This window comes from Eptatretus burgeri, chromosome 2, assembly GCF_056783735.1.
Source record: "Eptatretus burgeri isolate ZD-2024b chromosome 2, Ebu_testis_v1, whole genome shotgun sequence".
Classification (NCBI taxonomy): Eukaryota; Metazoa; Chordata; class Myxini; order Myxiniformes; family Myxinidae; genus Eptatretus; species Eptatretus burgeri.
Window position 1 is genome coordinate 47150234 of NC_140962.1, and position 22919 is coordinate 47173152.

At 42.9% G+C, this 22919-nt stretch overlaps 1 protein-coding gene across 14 annotated transcripts in view; it reads left to right on the plus strand.

Annotated features, from left to right (window-relative positions):
* Positions 1 to 22919, plus strand: part of CARM1 (coactivator associated arginine methyltransferase 1) — an 84950-nt gene that overhangs the window by 38622 nt on the left and 23409 nt on the right. For all 14 annotated transcript variants that reach the window (XR_015051031.1, XR_015051038.1, XM_085853758.1 and 11 more), the window contains 4 exons: positions 11506 to 11616; positions 19346 to 19523; positions 19949 to 20039; positions 21790 to 21871. Coding sequence is in view for 12 of the 14 variants with exons in the window: in XM_085853758.1 (XP_085709884.1) it covers positions 11506 to 11616; positions 19346 to 19523; positions 19949 to 20039; positions 21790 to 21871 (462 nt within the window). In the remaining 2 variants the exon portion in view is untranslated. The remainder of the gene's footprint in view (positions 1 to 11505; positions 11617 to 19345; positions 19524 to 19948; positions 20040 to 21789; positions 21872 to 22919) is intronic.

The window sequence follows — 22919 nt, forward strand, 5'->3', positions numbered from 1 at the left end:
ATGTAGAAATGTATGACATTTGGACATCAAGGGTTGGATGCTGCACATAGATTTTTCCAAAATTGGTACTGGCAATTCATCAGATCCAGAAATGATTTAATGTTCTCAATTTATTGACTTCAAATAACATGTGAATACATCATATGTGATGACATGTTCATGCACATGTGAAATTGGTTATAAATCCCAGATATCTGAAATGCCTGTGTTTGGAGTGAAGCCGAATTGCAACTTCGGATATTGTCTCGGAAGTTGTGATATTTTCCATCATTACCTGAAAAACGTTGTTGCAGTTGAGCAGGTATTGAGTACTGATAGTGGAGGTAATTGGACTTTCCTCTTGGAGCAACACAGTGTAAATCCATCCTCTTTCCCTGTTGATTCATTTGTGAAATGTTTCGCAGAACAGAACGCTCATGGTGAGGTCATCGGACCGCAATTATGCTCTTGGACAATATTATCAGATGCTTCATCCGAATCGTTATGGATGCTGTTTTATGTTTGCTCAGCACGCATTACCCTCCAAGGTCTTCATTGCTCAGCATCCTGTGCAAGTCTGTGTTGAAGTTGATCAGTCATCTCATTCTCCCATCTCGTTCTTTTTCTTTCTGCTTCCCATGCAAGTCTATGATTACGTTTATCAGCCGCTTCATTCTCCCGCCTCATTATTTGATTCATTTTGGAAATGGCAGTTCCAAGTGCAATGTGTTGTGCCCTCCAGTTTTGCATCCATCACATTCATGTCTCGCCCTGCATGCCAAATGCCAGGGTGATGCACTACTGGTCAAAAGTTTTCGAACACCCCCTTTTTTCAGTTTTTACTGAAATTTAAGCAGTTCAAATCCAGTCAATAACCTGAAATGGTACAAAGCTAAGCGGTAAACTTCCAGAGGTTAAATAAACAAGTTTAGGTTACCAAAATCTGAAAAATAATGTAAATTTCAGAGTTGTTAAAAAAGGCTCTTTTCAGGGAACAAGTAATGGGTTAGCAACTGCAGCTGTTCTGCAGCGATGGAAGTAAATTAAGCCTTTAAAGTTGATGCAAACAATTCCTTCAGGTGTCCCAACTTTTGTTGATTAGTTAAAAACCCTCTGTATCAATGCAGTGTTGGACCAGACTGTGTTGCTACACCCACTGAAGCATTATTTGGACAATATTACACTGCAGGAAGTAGTATATTGCTATCATAATGGCGAGAAAAAGGCAATTAACAAAGAAAGACGGACCATTATCCATATATTTCTAAAACTCATATTGTATGTATGTGTATGTTCCCGAAATACAGCCAAAACGGTACATGATAGCGCAAAAATTTTCGGGCCACCTTACTCACCATTCTCCTGCAGTGTGCAATATCAAGTTTCGTTCAAATCAGGCAACAAAAAAAAAATATTAAAAAATCAATTCCCGATTCAGTCAAGTCCTCTTCAGGAGAATTTGATCAATGCAAACAACCTGAGCAGTTTCATTCGCTGGAGCTATCTTTTTTTTTTCTTTTTTGAAATGATTTTTTATCAACCGCTGTCGCAACGGGAACCCAATGGGTTCACGGGTCATCTAGTAACCCTTAAAAGTGTAGATCTTTCCTTTGGAGAAATTGCAAAGCAAGCCAAGGTGTCAGTGAGAACTGTTTCTTACAACATCAAAAGGCACTTGGAAACTCTGACAGGAAGAGGTCTGGCAGACCCAAAGCCACAACACAATCAGAAGACAAGTTTTTGAGAGTCAACAGCTTGCGTGATAGGCGGCTCGCAGGACAGCAGCTTCAAGCACAGCTTAACACTGGTCAAAGTCAGGAAGTGAAGTGTGAAGAGAAGACTTCAAGCTGCAGGTTTGACAGGTCGAGTGGCAGTAAGAAAGCCATTGCTAAGATTGCAAAATAAGAAAAAGAGGTTTGCCTGGGCCATGAAGCATCATCAATGGACAACTGAAAACTGCAAGAAGGTCTTATGGACTGATGAATCAAAATTTGAAATCTTCGGTTCATCACGCAGTGTTTTTGTAATCCGCAGAGTCGGCGAAAGGATGGTTCCTCAGTGTGACACCAACTGTTAAACATGGAGGAGGAAGCGTAATGATATGGGGCTCTTTTGCTGGATCCAGAGTCGGCGACTTGTACAGAGTGACTGGCACCCTGAACCAAAAAGGCGACCACAGCATTTTGCAGCACCATGCAATACCCTTTGGTCTACGCCAAATTGATCAGGGGTTCATCCTACAGCAAGATAGCAACCCAAAACATACCTCCAGGCTATGTCAGAACTACCTTAGAAGAAAAGAACAAGACGGTAGGCTTAAAATCATGGAATGGCCAGCACAGTCTCCAGACTTCAACCCCATCGAACTGGTTTGGGATGAACTGGACAGAAGGGTGAAAGCAAAGCAACCAACAAGTGAAGCACATTTGTGGGAACTTCTGCAACAGTGTTGGGAAGAACTTTCCGAACAATATTTGATTTCCATTGTAGAAAGAATGCCACGAGTATGTTCGGCTGTTGTATCTGTAAAAGTGGCTACTTTGAGTCAAAAATTTAGATTAAAATTTGTTCTATGCTTTAATTGCAGAGTACATTGAAACATTAAACTGCTTAAATTTCAGTTAAAAGTGTAAAAATGGGGGTGTTCTAAAACTTTTGACCGGTAATGTAGTTTATAGCTGGGTTACGATTCCATTCCTGGCAAGGTACGCCAAAGCCTAATCTGCAATCTTTTGATGGTCTAAACTATCCTGGCAGGCCATAAAATAACAAATGCAATGTGATTGATTATTTGAAATCATACTTTACTTTTATTATGCTGAAGATGTGTGACATCGTCCTGTCGATGTCATCTTGCTTCACACATGAGCTTTAAACGTGTGTGACTGGGATCAAAGAGTACCGAAGACTTACAGCTTTTTATTGTGACTACATCTAAGGAATGAAACATTTTAGTGTGACAACTGTTAAGAATATAGCTCAACTGGAAAAGTCCTTGGGGAAAGTGTTGTGTGCAGTGGAAATGGGCATTACACCCTTCTGTCCAGAAAAAAACGAAATTGCTCCTCATTCATGTGCAGCATACAAAAGGACATTTTTTTTTCTTCTATTTTTTAATTGAAGATTTAAAATGTACTTCTTTAAAGTGTACGTGTACATAACTTGAAAAATAAGAACTAAAAATTGTATCTCAGGAATTTTCCTTCCAATGTTTATTTATTTCACCTAGTATACATGGATTACATGTACCAGCACGTGTGAAATAGTTTTTATATATATATATATATATATATATATATATATATATATATATATATATATATATATATATATATATATATATATATATATATATATATATATATATATATATATATATATATATATATATATATATATATCCTGGACTTGCACACGATTCAGCCTTAAACTCGTGTGAAAACGAAAACGTTTTAAAATTTTTTTTTATTGAAGACAATGATTTTCTTTCCTCTGCATTATGAAAACATACTTTCTTTTGGCGGTGCATAATAAACTGCTGATGCGATCCCTGACATGCATTACTTCGTTTTCTTTACATGAGTATACCTGGTGTTGGCTTGATGGTTAGAGTGGTGGGCTTAGGATCCTAGGGTCCTGAGTTCAAATCCTGCTTAGCTGTTTAATAAATATCAAGTGGGGTTGACAGCCTATCGTCCTGAGGTTGGAAATACAAGTACCAGCTTGCTGGGATGATTGAGCCATTTGAGTATCCTGTGTCAGAGTGGCAACACATCCAGCATTGTACCCAACAGCCCAGGAGACTGCTTAGGCAGCACCAACGCTCTACAGAGTATGTTCCCTTTGGATTTTTTATGCCTCCGCACCAAGGGTGCCGGAGGCATTATGTTTCTGGGTCGTCCGTCCATCCGGATTTTCGTTTACGTGATAACTCAAGAAGCAAATTGTAGAATTTCATCAAACTTGGTAAAAAGGTAAAGTAAGACAGGGCAATTAAGTGATTAGATTTTGGGCCAGATGTGATCAAGGTCAAGGTCAAACTCTGAAATTTTACTGTTTATGCCTTAACTCAAGAAATATTAGACAATTTCATCAAACTTGGTACAAATGTAAGGTAAGACAGGTTAATTAAGTGATTAGATTTTGGGCCAGATATGATAAAGGTCAAGTGTTTGTGTGGGAGAGCAGAGGCATATCCGTCGACTGCGCGCAGTCGAATTACTCCAGTTTATATATATACTTGTACGTGCAAACAAAAAAAACAAACCAAAAAAAACTTTCAAACCGTGTGCCAGAAACAACCACACAGGCCATTCCTTTGCTCGCGCGTGGCCGTACATACATGGCCGTACGTGCAAAAAAACAACAACTTTCCACCAACCACACAGGCCGTTCCTTCGCTCTCTTAAATGACGACTGGATTGGGGCATTGTGTTTATCTATAAATGCGCATAAGAAATCGAGAAATTATTAGAATACAGTAAGTCATCACTATCCGGAAGTCCGTATGTTGTAACCCGTAATGGGGAGCGCTCTCTAACTTGGCCATAACTTGGGAGCCACTTGTCCGATTAATTTCAAACCTTTTGAAAGGCAAACAAACGGAGATTGCTGGAATTATAGATACTGTGGGTGCAAAACGCCAAGCAACGTGTCCTGTAATTGGTAACTAAGGCGCCCTTTCCCCATCAGCCACGCCTACACAGCAACGTGTCCTGTCATTGGTTTGGTAAATAAATGGCCATAACTTTGGAACAACTTGTCCGATTAATATCAAACCTTGAAAAGGCACATACTCAGGTCCCCAGCAATATACCTGGCAAGTTTCAATTAGATCGGACCAATGGTTGTCGAGAAACAGCGGTCGCACACATGCACGGCATTATAATTTTTTTTTTTTTGCATGAGTTGTAATCAAAATATACCTTTGTTTCTTCAAAAGGTAATATGATAAAAAGCTAACTTGATGATAACTCCCCCTCTCCACATAATGTCTGACCAGATACATTGAAAACGGCTATTAGAATGCATTTTGGTGTATAAACGCCAATGTTCGCCGTATTTTGTCACCTTTTGCTGAAATTGAAACTTGAACCATCTTAACGACTACAAAAATATGAAATCAAAAGGTAAATTGGAGTTAAGAGATAGCCGTGAAGGAGTCTGACTGGACTTTATATTACAGGCCTTGATTTCACCAAAAATAATTTTTTGTCTAAAAATGCTAACTTTCCTTGTTTTTATTTTTATTTTTATTTTTTGCATCTGAAATTAACACACTCTTAGCAACTACAAAAATAAAGTCTGCTATCAAATTGGTTACGGTAAAGCCGTGAGAGTGTAAAAATAAAAAATTGCGAACCTTACAAAAGAGGTTCACAGAGTGAACGAAATGGTGGCAATTCGATTTTTGAAGCATCCTGATTGTGGGAAGGTCGTCCTGATCTCAGAAGCCCCTCCCCAAACGGCCAGGCAGACAGACTGGCGCAGATATATATATATATATATATATATATATACATATATATATATATATATATATATATATATATATATATATATATATATATATATATATATATATATATATATATATATATATATACATATATATATATATATATATATAGATATATACATATATATATATATATATATATATATATATATATATATATATATATATATATATATATATATATATATATATATATACATATACATACATATTTAATTTTTTTTAAAGAAGAACACTTCCAACCAAAAGTAAAATAAATAGACCCGTATCTTGCCAAAAGGTGACCACGTGTGACTTCTTTAAGGTCACACTGAGGTGAACAGAGCTGCTCTCCACCAGGAGCGACTCCTTGAGGAATATCTGCCTACGAGAGATTCCGATGAGAATCGTTCCAGAGTAACCATGAAAAATATGTTTGCCTCATAATGTCACCAAATGACGTCATAATATCTCAAGCTTGACATATGTAGAAAGCACTTATCGAGGTGTTCAATTTGAGGTACTACACGATATGGTTCCTAAAACTTGAAAATTTGACCTTGGGGTCAAATATGTTTGACCTTAGGTGCTAACCATGAAGGTCAAGGCCAATCACCACCAAAAATTAATCAGCTGAGTGCCAGACCATGAACTATATTCCCATGAAGTTTGAAGACTATCCGATCAAAATTACTCAAAAAATAAGGGTTTCGTCGACTCCCCTGATTTGCGACAAAGTGACCTTGACCTTTGACCTTGACCTTCAAAATTTTGTGCACTGAAAGGGACCTCTATAGGCCTCTGATATGCGAAGTTACAAAAATTTCCAATGATAACTGTGCTCTGCAGAGTGATTTATACGTGATTACAGACCAAAAAAAAACACGTATGAAGGTCAAGGCCAATCGCCACCAAAAATTAATCAGCTGAGCACCAGACCATGAACTATATTCCCATGAAGTTTGAAGACGATCCGATCAAAATTAGGGTTTCGTCGACCCCTGATTTGCGACAGTGACCTTGACCTTTGACCTTGACCTTCAAAATTTTATGCGCTGAAAGGGACCTCTATAGGCCTCTGATATGCGAAGTTACAAAAATTTCCAATGATAACTGTGCTCTGCAGAATTTTTTATAGGTGATTACAGACAAACAAAATTAAAAAAAAAAAACATACAAGCTGACTCGCATATCTTGCAAAAACTTCGTTTTGGCAAGATAATAACTATCGACTGCTAATTTGAGCAAAAAAGCGAGAGCAAACCCGGTCTCGGCAATGTTTCACCAGCTTCATCAGGCACAACAGACCCTGGGCCTCGGCACATGTCCGGTTTTTATTTTGATATGACCGCTCATTTCTGGTCACATGCTGGTGCTCTTGGGCAAATGGAGGAGTGCTATTTTTTTTTTAAATTTTATTTTGCAAAAACCAAACAAACATCAAACCACATCATTGAAGGGGTTCTCTGCTCTTTTTTTAAATTATTTTTATGTACACGAGATCTACTGGTGTATGTGTGTGGGTGAATAAGTGTGTGTGGTTGTTGTTTTTGTGTTTCCGAGGCACGGACACAGCTGGTTTCGTGTCTGGGTTGGGCATGATGAGGTGTTGGTTGTGCGAGTCTTGGGGTTCTTGTTGCGTGTTGTGCACATGTGGATGTGGTGTTTGGGATTGAGTGTTTTGTTGCTCACCTTATCCAGCTGTTTGCACCATCCAGTTTTTTCCATTTGCATGAGATGTGTATTGTGTGGGAATGTTCACCGTCTCCCCAGTTTGACCACCCTCTCGGCTCTTCACGTGCCACGCTTCGAAAATCAACCTGTATTGTTTGTTTGATGCAGTGTCTCGGACACGGGCCCCATCAAAGTCAAATTTCTGACCAGAGTGCAGGTTATGATGTGCTATGGCTGACTGGGTCATTTTTCCAAGCCTAATTGCTCTGTCATGTTCATCTAGTCATTGTTTCAAATTCCTTCCAGTTTCACCAATGTAGAATTGGAAACTGTCTTTGCATGATGAATGGTAAACTACTCCTTGGTAAACTACTCTTCCTCTTATCACCAGTTGGTATTGGGTCCTTTAGCTTTGAGATGACATTACGGATGGTGCGTAGATGCTTGTAGTCTACGCCAATCCGTGCACCATATAATATCCTGCTAATCCTTTCAGAAAGGCCCGGGTAGTACACAGTGCCCAAGTGTGTCTGGCTCCTTCTGTTCTGTCCTTTTTTGGTTCTTCCAATGTGGGGAGTATCCCCTTGTTGTACCCATTTTTGAGTAAAATTTGGTTGGAAGCACCTTCTTCTTTGAAAATGTGTAATCCCAATCTTCTACAAAGTATATATATATATATATATATATATATATATATATATATATATATATATATATATATATATATATATATATATATATATATATATATATATATATATATATATATATATATATATATATATATATATATATATATATATATATATATATATATATATATATATATATATATATAATTTTTTTTAAAATCAATTGCACTTCCAGGCTGTTATGGTGAACATCGTCATGGATTATGTCTCACACGGTAAAACCACATAATCCGCAAAGAACAAACATCAGTCTACCACCCAGACGATTGTTCCTACTCATGCAAACCTTTCAACCAGAAGGCACGTGGTGCGATCGGCGGATAAATCAAATTACGTGGAGCGTGGCGAGCGCTCTCTCCCGATCTCCAATGGACATAAAATCCTACGCCAAAGCGTCACCTCCAACCCGGAGGCCTCGGCCCGACGACTCTGTCAAACAGACAAAGATTACATGGTCAACATCATTTAAACATCAATCGGAGCCACCTATCCTGATTTTGGGCTCATTTGCCCTCATCAGGGCAGCATACCGATAAATATCTAACCAATGATGACCATGTTCATCGTTAACGAAAAATGAAATCATTAAATTAAAAACGCCCTTAAAAGCCAAGTCACTTGGTCACTGTCGTGTCCAAATATCAGCTTTGTCACTCAAAAGGTGCCTGAAATATTGCCCAGATGAGAAAGAAAATAAATAAGTAATTAAATCGAAAATAGTCAATTGATTAATCAAAAAAGTATTAATACTGTTTTGCTAAAGCATTTGTTCACCATTGTGCCCAAATTTTAGCTTCCTAACTCAAAGGATGGCTAAGATATCGCCCGGACAAACAAACAAGAAGGAAAATAATTTATTGATTTAATTGCAAAATAAATTTTGTAAAATAATTAATTAATTTCTTGATTGGCGAATAGCATACCAAAACCACCATTTCATCCGAATCTAACTTTTTGAAAATCAAGTAATTCATCAAAAAATGAATAATTAATTGAGTAATCAATCAAACATACCCCGAAAAGCCAAATCACTTGTTCACTGTCATTTCCAAATTTCATCTTCCTAGCTCAAAGGATGGCTGAGATATCGCCCGGACAAACAAGGAAACAAACTGAGTAAAAACCGAGCACCCCTTTCCTTTGGCGCCTGGTGATGTCATGCATTGCCTGGATATGGAATTGCGAAGGAGCGGTGTACAAGAGTGAAAACTGAGTACAGGAGACCCTCGTATAACGCGGGGGATGCGTTCCAGCGAAATGCCGTGTTATCCGAAGACGTGTTATGGGGCAATATTTAACATGTAAAAATGGGGGTTATGTTCCAAACAGGGAAGATTTCAACCTTTTAAGGTTGAAAACCAACATAAAAACCTCTCAAAAGTAAGAAACTATGCATAAATAAATACATTAAAATGAATTACTTTTTAATAAGTGTCATGAGTGGGGTTGGATACAGTACTGTACATATTGCTTGTCCAGTTGAGGTTGAAGGCTCAGACGATGAAATGGAGGCTGATTTGCTTCGGTGTTTTTATGAAGAACTTGATAATGGAGATTTGAGTGGCTGCTTTAATTTTCTGTTTGTAGACCTCCTTGTAACATTTCAGGACATTCTCCATCTCCCTCTGCACCTTGGAACTTCTCATGTAGTCAGGATCATGCTCATCAAAGATGGCCATGGCTTCATCGACCATCTTCAAACCTTTAGCCATGACCTTCGTGCTGAGGGTTTTATAGACAAAACCACCCCTCAGGACTTTATTCTGATTCCTCTCTGATGCGCTCCTCCTCCAGAGCCAGAAGATCTTCGTTGCTCAGCTCCTCCCTGTGTGAAAGAAGCAAATCCTCAACATCATCTTCATCGACCTCCTCAAATCCCACTTGCAGGGCCATGTCTACAATCCGTTGCCTCATTTACGCTGATTTCAGCCTCTGAAACCTCTGAACTCAATCCCTGCCTCAGGCCAGAGTTGATGGAGATTAAGATTATGGAGATGAAGGTGTGGCTGGGCATGCCTTTCCAATAAAGTCCAGTTTCATTGAGGTTAAACACCTGGCTTGGTGTGTCACCTCCATCCGCAATCACTGATTTGAAGACTGCTGGAAATTCTTTGGCAGCAGCATGATCTGTAGCAGCAGCTTCCCCAGTCAACTTGAAATTATGGAAGGTATGGTGACTTTTGAAGCGCTTGAACCACCCATGACTGGCAGCACAAGGCACTGGATCACTTGGTATGCTTGGTTAGATCACCACACAAACTCCTGGCCTTCTCTTGAATGACCATTCCAGACAAGGGCATGTTTTGTTGGTTCTGATGCTCTATCCACATGGTCAGCATCATCTCCATTTTCTCAATGGCAGCAGGCTGAAATCTTCAGTTCTGGTAACTGAGATTTGTTGTTGTCTGTGCACTCTTACGGATTTTATCACAATTGTCACGAATCATTCTCACTGTAGAATCACGAAGTCCTATCTCTCTTTGAATATCAATGCTGCGCTCACCTCCTTTACCAGCGCTTGGAGATGGAAGAGGGAAGGATGGTGTACAACAAAGAAACCACACAATTAAAATAAGGTCTCACTTCCATGCAACTTTCATAAATTGCTGATTTAAATTGATGGTCAAATAGAACAAATGTTCAAGGTATTTGTTCTACCTGATTAGCTTCAAGGCAAGTGTTGTATTACACGAATGCTTAATTTCGTCTTTTTAACAACTTGGTCTTGTGAGAACAAGTCGTTAGTGTGTAACACTCGCCTTTTGGAACGTTCACGCAACGTTCGCTTTGTGGAATGAAAAGCTGAAAGACACCTTTATCACAGAGACGAAAAAGAGAGCAGAATATACTGTTGTTTGTCCGTTTGGATTAAATGTTTTCAGCGCATGTTTGACAGCAGAAGCCTCCTTTTCGTATTGGACTGATCCGATCCGTCAATCCTATTTTGGTTGTCAGTCAGGTTTAGCTTTGGAGACATCTGAAACAAATATGATCATGAACAGGCTTTCACGATATCTCCATCGGCTATTTGAGAGATGAGCAAGATATATTGACTGGTTGATTTTAAAGATATAACGGCTGGGTCATTACCCCCCCCCCCCCGTTTAGCATCACCGCCCACCCACCCATTAAAAAAAAAAATTGGTGAAACGTCAAATGTTGTACCGATGTACATGGTGAAAAGAAATGGGTGAAAATGCTATTCATTGTTTGTCAAATTCATGCCGCTTTTTGCTTCAAGCTGGGGGGGTCTGATGTCTGGTGCTGCAGTGGTAACCTGTGTGGAGAGATTGGGAATATTAGAAATCCATTCTGAGAAAGAGCAAGCAGTGAACCTTGAGCAGGCTAACATTGTCATGTCCACTGAATTACAGACACTTTGGAAGAAATGCTTCTGTGGCAGGATCAAAAAATTGGTTTACGGCTCGATGAAGTGGACTGAATATGATGGATACATTTTGTATCATAATAATATGATATGAATATTGTTTGTCAGCGGTGTCCTGTTTATTAAATAGGTGGGACGACAAATTTTTATACGACCCTTGTAATTGTTGGAGAATACCTTTTGTTTCATGATAAATATGTCTGGCACCCTCTTTTGGCTCTCTGCAGATATTAATTTGAAATGGTGCTTTCTGCTTTAATTGACTGATTGTGCAGGTGGTGCTCGACGTTGGCTGTGGATCGGGTATTCTCTCCTTCTTTGCTGTACAGGCCGGAGCTCGGAAAGTCTATGCTGTTGAAGCTAGCACCATGGCACAACATGCTGAGGTGAGGGGGTGTTTGAGAAACTGGTGTAATAACTAGAATTGAGGTGGCGTGATTGGTGTTGGTTACATCAAACCACTAAGATTTGATTCCTAAAATGAATAAACCCACCATGATTCTGCAAGTTCTCACAAATGTTGTTCTTATTTATGTTTTTCATTAACAATACTCCTACTGGGCAGAGGCTGGGGTTGGGGATCACTTTGAGGACGGGAGCTGTGCGTTGTGCCGTGCTAATAGATTGTACAGAGCAGCCCGGCTGACCGTACTAAACTGTACTAACATGTAAACCCTAACTAATCTGTTCATGGTCAAGTGTCGGTGACTAAACCGGCTCCCTCCGCCAGGTTCCCCTAGTGTGGAGGGTGTATGGACATGGACACCCAGCAGGATTGAATCCAAAACCGGCCAAAGGGCGGTGAGGCTCCTTGCAAGCCAACTTCCATCCAAACCTCGTGGAAAATGTGATTGCGGATGTCCTCCTGCAGTTAGTTACCTTTCCTAGCAGTTTGGTGGCAGGATTTGCACTCTGGCCACAACAAAACTCTAAATTTTGCAAAACACACCAAGATGTGTGGCAGGGTGGTTGGTGCTGAGGTGTTGTCCACCAGACAGCGATCTCCTCGAGTTAACCTGAGGCAGTCCCTTCAGGTGGGTGCCTGGACTGTCCGATCCCTCAGAGATGGGGATGGGCCAGGCATCTACCCGGGTGATGGCCAGACGGAGGCTGTGGCTCATGTTCCCTATGTATGAATGTAATGCACCTACAAAATACCACTGGTGTTTTATTTTGTTTGTTTTCTTGTTTTGTATTTTTGTCCCTGTGTATTTGGTTTGCAAATCATTTTTTTTTGTGCCAGATCGGTTGTTTGAGTCCATAAGGACTTGCATGTGCACAGATATTGCAGGGTATGTGGTTACAGTGTTTATAAAAATCATGTTTTAAAACCCAGAAAGTGGAAAATGAGGGCATAATTAGTGTAAACTTCATCTATTCTTCCTGCTGAATGTGTTGCTTCTGCAGGAATCTTAGCATCAAATCCCATGTACTGATTTGTGCGCTGATTGCCACCTCATCTTCTTGTAGTATATGTAAACATGCATTGTCTCCAAATAAACTGTTGTGGTTCTGCGAAACCGGCACCACCCTCCCCACCCGAGACAATGCGTGGTCTTGAAGTAGGTCTTTATTCCCATCCTTTACTTATTTTGCTACACATATGACCTCTCTCTATCATGAAAGCATACAGATGACTATATATCAGCATATGTGTGCCAAAAGCCCTTAAAATCATGCACCATAACTCAACGAACACTTCACCTAAACCTTCACCTTACTCAACCACCGATGCCACAACATTCATACGACCTCCAAACGTCTTCGTGATAATCCCCACACCATCAGACCCCAAATATAGCTCGCCTACACTCACCAGTGATGTCACAACCTTAACGACCACCATTACTACCATAAACTACCACGTCAAAGCTCACCATGACACTGGTGCTGCCGGCATTCGGTCATGGTCACCACCGCCACCCCTTTGGGATCAGCAGGGATGGGGAGGCATGACATGCCATTGCCGGTGCTCAGGTCTGGATGTTCTGACGTCTAACGTGGGGTGTGAGACCCCATTAGTCGTGTGGAAACTCCGGGTGCTCCGCCGTATTGTGGCCTTCATTGCATGTTAGCCGCGTGACCAAGTACTCTACCCCGTGTTGATCTCGGTGCTCAGCCTTCTGGCGAGGGCTGGGAACGAATGAGGCAATTTCCAGTGCTCGGTCCTTGCTCGGGCAGGGCCAACACTTGGTAATCGTCCGCGTGCCAATGGGGTCATGGGGAGACAACGATAACCCTTCCTGATCTGCCTCCAAGCTCCGTCCGTGCTCCGTCCATGGGATTATAAAAACGCTGTGGTTCTGCACAGTGAGGGAGTTATTGTTGGTTATTTTGGGGCTCGCTATTGCTGCATATTCTCGGTTCCCTAGTTTAGCTCGGCTTTGGTGCATTCCTGGTTGGCAAAGCGAGACAGACTAGAATGCGGAGCAAGTGGAAGAGCCAGCTGCCAGACTGAGCAGAGTATTAGCTCGTTAGCAATTACGGTACACACACAGACCTATACACTTTACGTTAGCCGATCTTCTCACATGCTCTTTTCTTCATTTCAACCCACCCCCGATCCACATATTTACACTCTCTTCTTTGCACCTCATCTGTCAATCACCGCACCCCTCATTTTGCACCCCCCCGCGACCATGCATCATAGACACCACGGTTTTCTTTCCTCCTTCCCCCTCCTTCACAACTGGGTTTGCGTTGGTCCGTCGACCGCACTTGGTCAGAGGTCGCAGCACCTCATACTTTCTTTAATCTCTCTGAACTATCTAACTTTCATTGGGAGTGTTTCTGATGGTGCCTGTCATGTCAATGTAAGTTACGACTGCAGAAGTACTAGATGGGTTAGCTCTGCACTGTCCCCTTTTGTAAATACGTGTATTTTATTTTTCCACACAATGCCAATCCTTGCTTTCCCCTGCTGTACATATTGCCATTTATTAAAACCTCTGATTATTGTTCCACGACCTTTTTTCACCCCTTTGTAACAAACTTGCTTGTGTTATAAATGTACCCAGTTCGTAGTGTTTTTTTCCTCCGTTGGTCGAGCATAGTCCACATGTCGTATCAGCCAGGAAGTTTTACCCCACGTGATTTGGTCTGTTACCCGGTGCGTACTTGGCAGCTCCCCTTGGCTGCATCTGATCAGGTAAGATTAAGCCAAGTACGCATCAAGGGCATGAGTCCTCCTCTTGATATATATAATAGTCCAAAGGTAAGGTAACCACACAAAGTTGTGCCACCCTGCCAAGATTGGCAGTACCAATTGGCGTTTGTGGTTCATTAGCAACCCGCCAAGCCGCGGAGTTATCTGCTAATGGTGGCTTCAGGACTGGGTGTTTGAGAGTAACTCGAGTGTTTCTCCTCATGACGAACTATGAGTTCTGAGCCATAACGAGACTTTTTTTTTCTACTTCATATCTACATCCTATGCTTCAAAATGAGCCTTGCATCACTATTCATGATCGAATAATCAAATATGAAATTTCAGCTGAATTTTTGGACTACAATAACAAAATAAACTTGTATATTTATTTGCCCCTCTTTAGCTTTTGACCCCAGTAGCTTTTCATGAAAACAAATACATATATACGTATGTAATATATTGTTACGGCTGTGGAAATTCGCAAACCACCATCCAGGTCCCGTAGGTGAGGTATCTCTTAAGTACATGTGTAGTTAGCCCCCAAACCTGTTGTTTAGAGGGAATTGATGCGATTCATTCAGGCTACGACGCTTTGAGTCAGTCGTTTTTCTTTTTCTATCTTTTATTTCAAACAAAAACCAACGAGGAGGCTCGGTGGGCTTTTTCCCGCCTGTTTTTCGCGCCATTCTTCTCCGCGCTTGGTGTGAGGGAGGAGAAGCGGGGTGGGGCAGCTGGCGCCCGATTGGTGGATGCGCGGTGTGACGTGGCCAGGGAGGAGGAACGCCCCTCTTCGAGACCTTTCTCGAAGCACCTCGAAGAGGAGTGGAGCAAAGAACAGGGCGGAGCAACAGGGCGGAGCTCCGGGATATAAAAAGTCGGACACGGGTGGAGCGGTTTTGTGGTTGTTCTCGCCCTCTTCCTGTCTTCCGGCTCGCTCGTCCTCTTCTCCTCCTGGTGGCCGCTGGCCTGGTCTGCTGTGGTGCGGTTCCAAGACCCCGCTGGCGGGAAGGAGCGTCTGCCATTCCCCCCTCCCGACCTTGGGCATCCACGTTTCACCCCCCCTTCTATCCGTGCTGGGATAGTGTCGAAAATTCCGTCCGTGGCGTCGAGCGGCCAACACGTGCCGGCGCGAGGCACGCCGGACAGGCCTCGCCTACCACGCTAGGGTACGGAGTCGCGGCCAGGCGGGACGACGTCGACGGACGTCGGAGAGGGACTCGACGGCCCAAAAGGGAAGTCACCTTTTTCTTTTCGGGGTTTTTTTGTATGGATCTTGTGGCGCCGTGTCTTGTAAAGTAAAACTGTATAAGTGTTGCCGTGTGTTCGCGTATTCGGTCTTTGCTCTGCATTGTTGTTTTTGTTTTAAATTGATAATTGTGCGTTCTGACTTTTTGACTGTATATGTGTGCTCTCCGTGTGTCGTGTAAATAAAGTGCATTATGTTGAATTGTTCCCCGTTTCGCTGCGTCCTTTCCTTTGTTTGAATCTCCATCTTGCTCCACGTAAAGGGTTCGTAGTGAGCTTAATACGCCCGATAATTAATCGGAACCATCGAGGCCGACGATAACACCGCTCGGTTATCCCGATAGCACGGAACGGACCGCTTAAGCGGTTCGTGTCCGGACTCTGCCTGCGGCGAGGTACGATCGCTCGGTCTACCATCCGCGTGGGCACTTAGGTAGGTAGAGTTTGGCGAACAACCCTATCCTACGCGGGTGGCCGATTGGCACGATTGTGGTGAGGTCGAAAGGCCCACCCGTGACTGGCTCCGGGCGATAGTTCCCGGAGAGTCACGACTGAATTGTCCGTCCGCTGGGCGAGGCGGCCGCCATTCGAGTCGAGCAGCCGATCGCACGCCGGCGGGCGCGAATTCGCAACAATATTATTGTTGCGGACCCAGGGTCAGAGGTGAGGAAGACCACGAGGGGTGAGCTTCCTGGGGTTCCCACCAGACTCACCAGAATTGCAGGCCGTCGCACACAGATAACTTTGTGACGTGGTGGGTCGCTAATCGACAGTGAACGCCATTAACTCGACCACGTGACTTCGGTTTCTCCGTCTGATACCGTTTACCTCAAAGGCACGTGATTTAATTACCAGGGGACACCCTCAGTACGCACTTGCTCAAACCGGATCACCTTACCCGATCAGATGCAGCCGAGCATAACTGCCAAGAACGTACAGGCTAGAAAACATCGTTGTGGGATAAAGTTCCACCCAAGCTAGGATATGTACCATGCCAGACCAATGAAGGAAAAGACAAAAACGAGCTGGGAACATTTCTCTACAAAGCATTTATTTACAATGGTGAGGAAAGGTATGTGGCTCAGTGAATGGGGTTTATTGGTATGTATAGCAAGGAATTTGTGCAGCAAAAGGCAAGCAATCAGACAGAGCAGACTTATCTCATTATAACTTCTACAATCTTAACTTAAATTATGACAGGCACACACACACACACACACACACACACACACACACACACACACACACACACACACACACACACACACACACACACACACACACACACACACACACGAAAGCAGATCAGGATAAATGGCCTCAAAATACCTGGTGTGGTCGATAGACCAATGCAACCCAGTTTGTTTAGGGAGAGGAGTACTGGTGGTCTCAGGTGTGGGGGTGGGAGATGTGGTGTAGTGCAATATGGGAGGGGGTGCAGTGTCCTAACAGAGGAAAATGGGATTGCAAGTCAGTAATGATGCTCTTTTGTGCGTCTAATAGAGGGGTGGATAGAGAGAGAGAGGAAAGAAGATACGTGAGGCAAAAGATCCTTAACCTAGCTCTGTATACGTCTGTTTGTGGAGCATGTACCTCTGGGACGCTCCGCCTGAGCATTCCCACCTCGAAACTTGGCGCGTTATCTCCAGCTTAGTCACTTTCCCGGTGCTCGTGGCAACGTGCGCTCAGCACCAGTCTGTCTAGCTGCATAGAGGTGGCGAAACGTTAACAGCCCGGCCAGGAGTCTCGGCAGTTGCCCTGGACCATACCCTCAAGAAGAAGCACGTCCTTGCAATCGCACACCAACAGCAAGCGAGGAGGCAACGAAGAGAAGAGGACTAAGAGCTCCACGCTCCGCCTTTTATAAGTCCCGGGTGAAGGGTGGGGAGAGGACCCTAAAGCAACGCGCTGTGACCCGAATGCTGCTCCTCCAGTGGGCCACAGCCACATCCCGCCAGGCTCTGGACCCAGAAACTGTCTCAGTCGCCCATCCAGTTCGACATGGTTTGGGGCTCCTGATTAAACATAGGTTATGCTCCTTGAGCATATGCTGAGTTCCCACATATGCTGAGCACTTGTTGGCTGCTTTTCCTTCACTCTGCGGTCCAACTCATCCCAAACCAACTCAATTGGGTTTAGGTCACGTGATTGTGGAGGCCAGGTCATCTGATGCAGCACTCCATCACTTTCCTTCTTGGTCAAATAGACCATACACAGCCTGGAGATGTGTTTTGGGTCACTGTCCTGTTGGAAAACAATTGGTCCCATGAAGCACAAACCAGATGGGATGGCGTATCGCTGCAGAATGCTGTGGTAGCCATGCTGGTTAAGTGTGCCTTGAATTCCAAATAAATAGCCGACAGTGTCACCAGCAAAGCACCCCCACACCATCACACCTCCTCCATGCTTCACGGTGGGAACCACACATGCAGAGATCATCCGTTCACCTTCTCTGCATCTCACAAAGACACGGCGGTTGGAAACAAAAATCTCAAATTTGGACTCGTCAGACCAAGGACAGATTTCCACTGGTCTCATGCCCATTGCTCGTGTTTCTTGGCCCAAGCAAGTCTCTTCTTCTTATTGGTCTCCTTCAGTCGTGGTTTCTTTGCAGCAATTCGACCATGAAGGCCTGATTCACACAGTCTCCTCTGAACAGTTGATGTTGACATGTGTCTGTTACTTGAACTCTGTGAAGCATTTACTTGGGCTGCAATCTGAGGTGCAGTTAATTGGTGATTTCTGAGGTTGGTAACTCCAATAAATTTATCCTCTGCAGTAGAGGTAACTCTGGGTCTTCCTTTCCTGTGGCGGTCCTCATGAGAACCAGTTTCATCATAGCGCTTGATGGTTTTTGCGACTGCACTTGAAGAAACTTTCTAAGTTCTTGAAATTTTCTGAATTGATTGACCTTCATGTCTTAAAATAATGTACTGTTGTTTCTCTTTGCTCAGTTGACTTGTTCTTGCCATAATATGGACTACTACAGTACAAACAAAAGAATAGTCTTTTACCAAATAGGGCTATTTACTGTATACCAACCCTACCTTGTCACAACACAACTGATTGGCTCAAACGCTTTAAGAAGGAAAGAAATTCCACAAATTAACTTTTAACAAGGCACACCTGTTAATGGAAAAGCATTCCAGGTGTACCTCGCACGCACACGCATGCCTCCCCTCAGATGGACTTGAAACTGCGTTCCGTCTTCCGACATTAGTTGGAGGACATTAAAGATCTCTCCGTGTCTTTTGCAAGAGTGGGCGAGCTATCGCTGGCACCCTGGCCAAATTCCAAATTCCCATCCTGACTTGTTGAGTCGGAGTGATGACCCAACCAGGATTAACTGCTTCGGCAGCACCAACGCTCTACAGCGCATGGTCCCAATGGATTTTTTTTTTTTTTTGTCGATACATAAAGTCCTGGTTATGAACACGTTCAGATTAAATTTGATCTAATCTTGTATGTTATGAATTTTCCAAAATTTATTCTCATAAAAGATTGGATAGATTTATTTTCAGAGCATTTTAATGATCACAACACATGGTTGAACAATAAGCTCTCTGGCACCAATTTAACTTTTCAACACGAGACATATAGCTTTTGAAAATGTAACGATAACGGAGCAATTGTGTTACACAAACGCTCTGCATTACTACGGACAGAGCAATTCCTTAATCAAAAGTACTGTCACCAAGTGGCATGTGATGATTTTTGTTTGCTAGGTGCTGGTTCGAAACAACAGGTTGTGGGACCGTATTGTGGTGATCCCAGGTAAGGTGGAGGAGGTGAGCATCCCTGAAGAGGTGGACGCGATCGTCTCTGAACCGATGGGGTACATGCTGTTCAATGAACGCATGCTTGAGAGCTACCTTCACTCGAAGAAATGGCTCAAACCGGGCGGTATGCATGCTTTTACAGCCTTGTCGAACTTCTCCCAAAACATTGATCGTTGCCTTACGTCGGACTGTGCGCTTACCTATAATGGCAAAAAATATTCATTTGTTCCCTTTGCACCAAAATGATCTTGGTGATTAAATCTTTCCAAATATCCTCCTTGTGATAAAAAAAAAAACTGCTCACTTGAAATTTCTCTTCTAGTGAATTTTATTGTAACTTGTCACTTTTTTATTTTTATTTTTGGCTTTTTTATTGTATTTTTTTGCTTGGTAATTATGTTGAGGTGACAGATTAAAAAATTATCGTGTGACATTGAAGGTAGCGACATGGTGTCAAAATTGGAGCCAAAAAGGATGCAAACCGAGATAGTTTTGGTCATTTTCTGAAATGTGAAGTTATTGGCTGCCTGTTTCTTACATCTTGTCCAGGAAACATGTTTCCTACAATGGGGGACGTACACCTTGCCCCATTTACCGATGAGCAGCTTTACATGGAGCAGTTCACCAAGGCCAATTTCTGGTGAGGAAATTGCGAGGTAGTTTATGCTGCAAGGATGAATGTTGGAATTGCAAGTCAAATCCCCCTTTTTGTGGTGAGATTAGGTATAGGTTACAAACCCTCTTCTCAGTCCATAAACCTGCTGCCATTTCTCTCGCTCCTCCATGAAATTCGCTTTGATTGGGGGGGGGGGGGAGTTATATGGTTGAAATTTTTCACATTTGATTTGCAACAAGATTTCATCTTTATGCACTCACCATCGAGACATTTTTATTTAAATTTGAAAATATTTGTCCATTTCGTCTGTTTACTCAATTGTCTGGTCAGGTGAGGTCAGATCAGATTAGATCTGTGACTTGCTACAGGTATGTAAACCTGTACTAACCTGTTTCGTGGTCAGGTTGTTGGTGATTAAACTGTCTCCCCCACCAAGTTTCCTGGTGAGGAGGGTGTATGATATGGACACCCAGCAGGATGAAGAACAAAAGCTGTCAAAGGGCGGAGGAGCTCCTTGTAAGCTAACGGGCATCCATATCTAGTACCCAACAACGGACATCCTCCTGCAGTTGGGTTACTTCTTATTAGATGGTTGGTGGCAGAATTTGCACTCCGGCCACCGTAAAACCCTTCATTCCACAAAACGTACAAAAAGCACAAAAAAAATCTGAAAACCCACTCCGTGGGAGTACCTCCTGTGCAGCTTCCCTCAGCAGGGCAGCTCACCGGTTTGACGGGATTCAGGCAAAGCCTTTGAGACCCCCCAATCTGTGATGGGAGGAAAACCATGGGGTAACCTTCCTGGGTCAGATTGCGTGAGTGTGTCGGAGTGGTGCAGAGGTGTCATCCACCAGATGGCGGTCTCCTTGGGTTAACCTGAGGAGTGGTGCCTGGAATGTCCTATCCCGAAGAGAGGATGATCACCTACCTGTATTTGGACATCGGTATTGTAGCACTCCTGAGATTCAGAGACCGGATCACGGTGAGGTCATGGTGGGTGGTTACACCTATTGGTCTGGTCGCTCTGATGATTACCATGCCCAAGGAGTTGCTGTAGCTGTGTCCAATAAGCTGACTCCAATGATAATTGAGGTAACACCGGTCAACGAGCGTATTATGAGACAAAGGATTTGTCACTTGTTCTTTTGTCGTCCTCATGCAGGACTATGAAAGTCTGAGTCTTCAGCTCCTTGGTGCTTCCAGTCTTGCTCTATGGATGTGAGACTTGGACTCTCCAGGGATCTGAAACGGCAACTTCATTCCTTTGGGACCAGGTCTCTTTGGATAATCCTTGGTTATTGCTGGTCGGACTTTGTGTCCAACGAGCGGTTGCTGAGAGACGAAAATGAGATTTGTTACCTGCATAGTCCGTGAGCAATAGCTGCGACTGTATGGACATGTGGCTCGTTTTCCTGACTCTCAGCCTGCTCACCAGTCTCTCAGCGAGGGAGCCTCGTGAGTGGAGGAGGCCAATGGGCCGACCACGTGCATTGTGGTTGCAGCAGGTTGCTCACCATCTCATGGAGATGGGGATGGTCAGACGGAGGGAGGCCCCTTGAGTACCGGCAGAAAGTGGACGCAGTGATGCGCTACTCCAGCGCATGCTGCCATACCTGACCTGACTCGATTGTATGTTTCAGTATTGATGTTTGAATTGTATTTTGGATGTTCAATAATGAAGTTCTGGAAGAAAATCGAAAATTTTGAAAATTTGGACGGATACATAATTGCATCTGAAAATTGTTTCATTCTGCTGCATGGTCCTTCTGTGTAGGTATCAGCAATCTTTCCATGGAGTGGATTTGGCCAGCCTGCGTGGAGCTGCTGTTGAGGAATATTTCAAACAGCCCATCGTGGTATGTACAATGTTTTTTTTATTTAAAATTCAATTTTGCGGAGATAGAGTGCAATACAGGACTTTTGAAATGACTTGTGCGAACGAGGCCTTTCGCTCTTGTGCTGTGTGCGCGTGTTTTCAGCGACTTGCTTTGTTTTTAACATGCTGTTGCTTGCATGAAATCTAATTCAAATCGTCTTTTTAACATAATTTTTAGAATTTAAATGAAAGTGGCAATTTCAAAATCGTTGGTCTGTTCCTGAATGCAAATCTGACTTTCGGAAATGTGGGAAATATCCGTACATGAGAAGTGTTGAGTTCCTACCATTTCCTGTTCATACAAATGAGCGTTGGCAGTGGACAATGCTAACGCTCTTCTCCCTTTAGCAACAGATGTAAAAGTCCAGTCTAATTTCTCGTGGCCCCTCAACTAAACAAAAAAATCTATTTACCGCAGCCCTCACATCACCCACTCCCCCACCCAGCAACCTGATAATAGTAAATATTAACATTATCAAGTAGATTTTAAATTTACCCTGTGCATTCACAAATCCCAGATATGACCTTCCCATCACTGTTAAGAAGCACCCAAACCAGACATGGTGTCTCCCTCAAAGAACATCCAACTCTCACGTAAATATAGCTAGCACAAGCTTTGTGTATTTTCATCTCGTGAAGATGTCTTTTCTCGAAGAGTTGGTACTTTATGGGTAACGTCACACAGCATCGTCTTTCCAATTGCACCTGTCCGATGAATAAATCGTCAAACTCAGCATGTTTACAGCAGGCACTCCCACAAGATTCGCAGTCCATTCACTGGCAGCGATGGTCAAGGGTTTGGGGAGCACACGCCTTTCCACAGTTCTCCGAAGCTTGTACCGGTCCAAGCTGTCGAGTCTGCAATATGGGCGGCTGTCGGGTCTCAGCCCTGTCGGTGAACTGGGAAAGTTCTCCAACTCTTGTGCACAGGTACACCCCTTTCAATGAGGTATTTTTGGAGTTCCAGTAGCATCGAAATCGATGAGAAATCATGGTGTTGAAGAAAGATCTCTAAGACAAATTCGCAC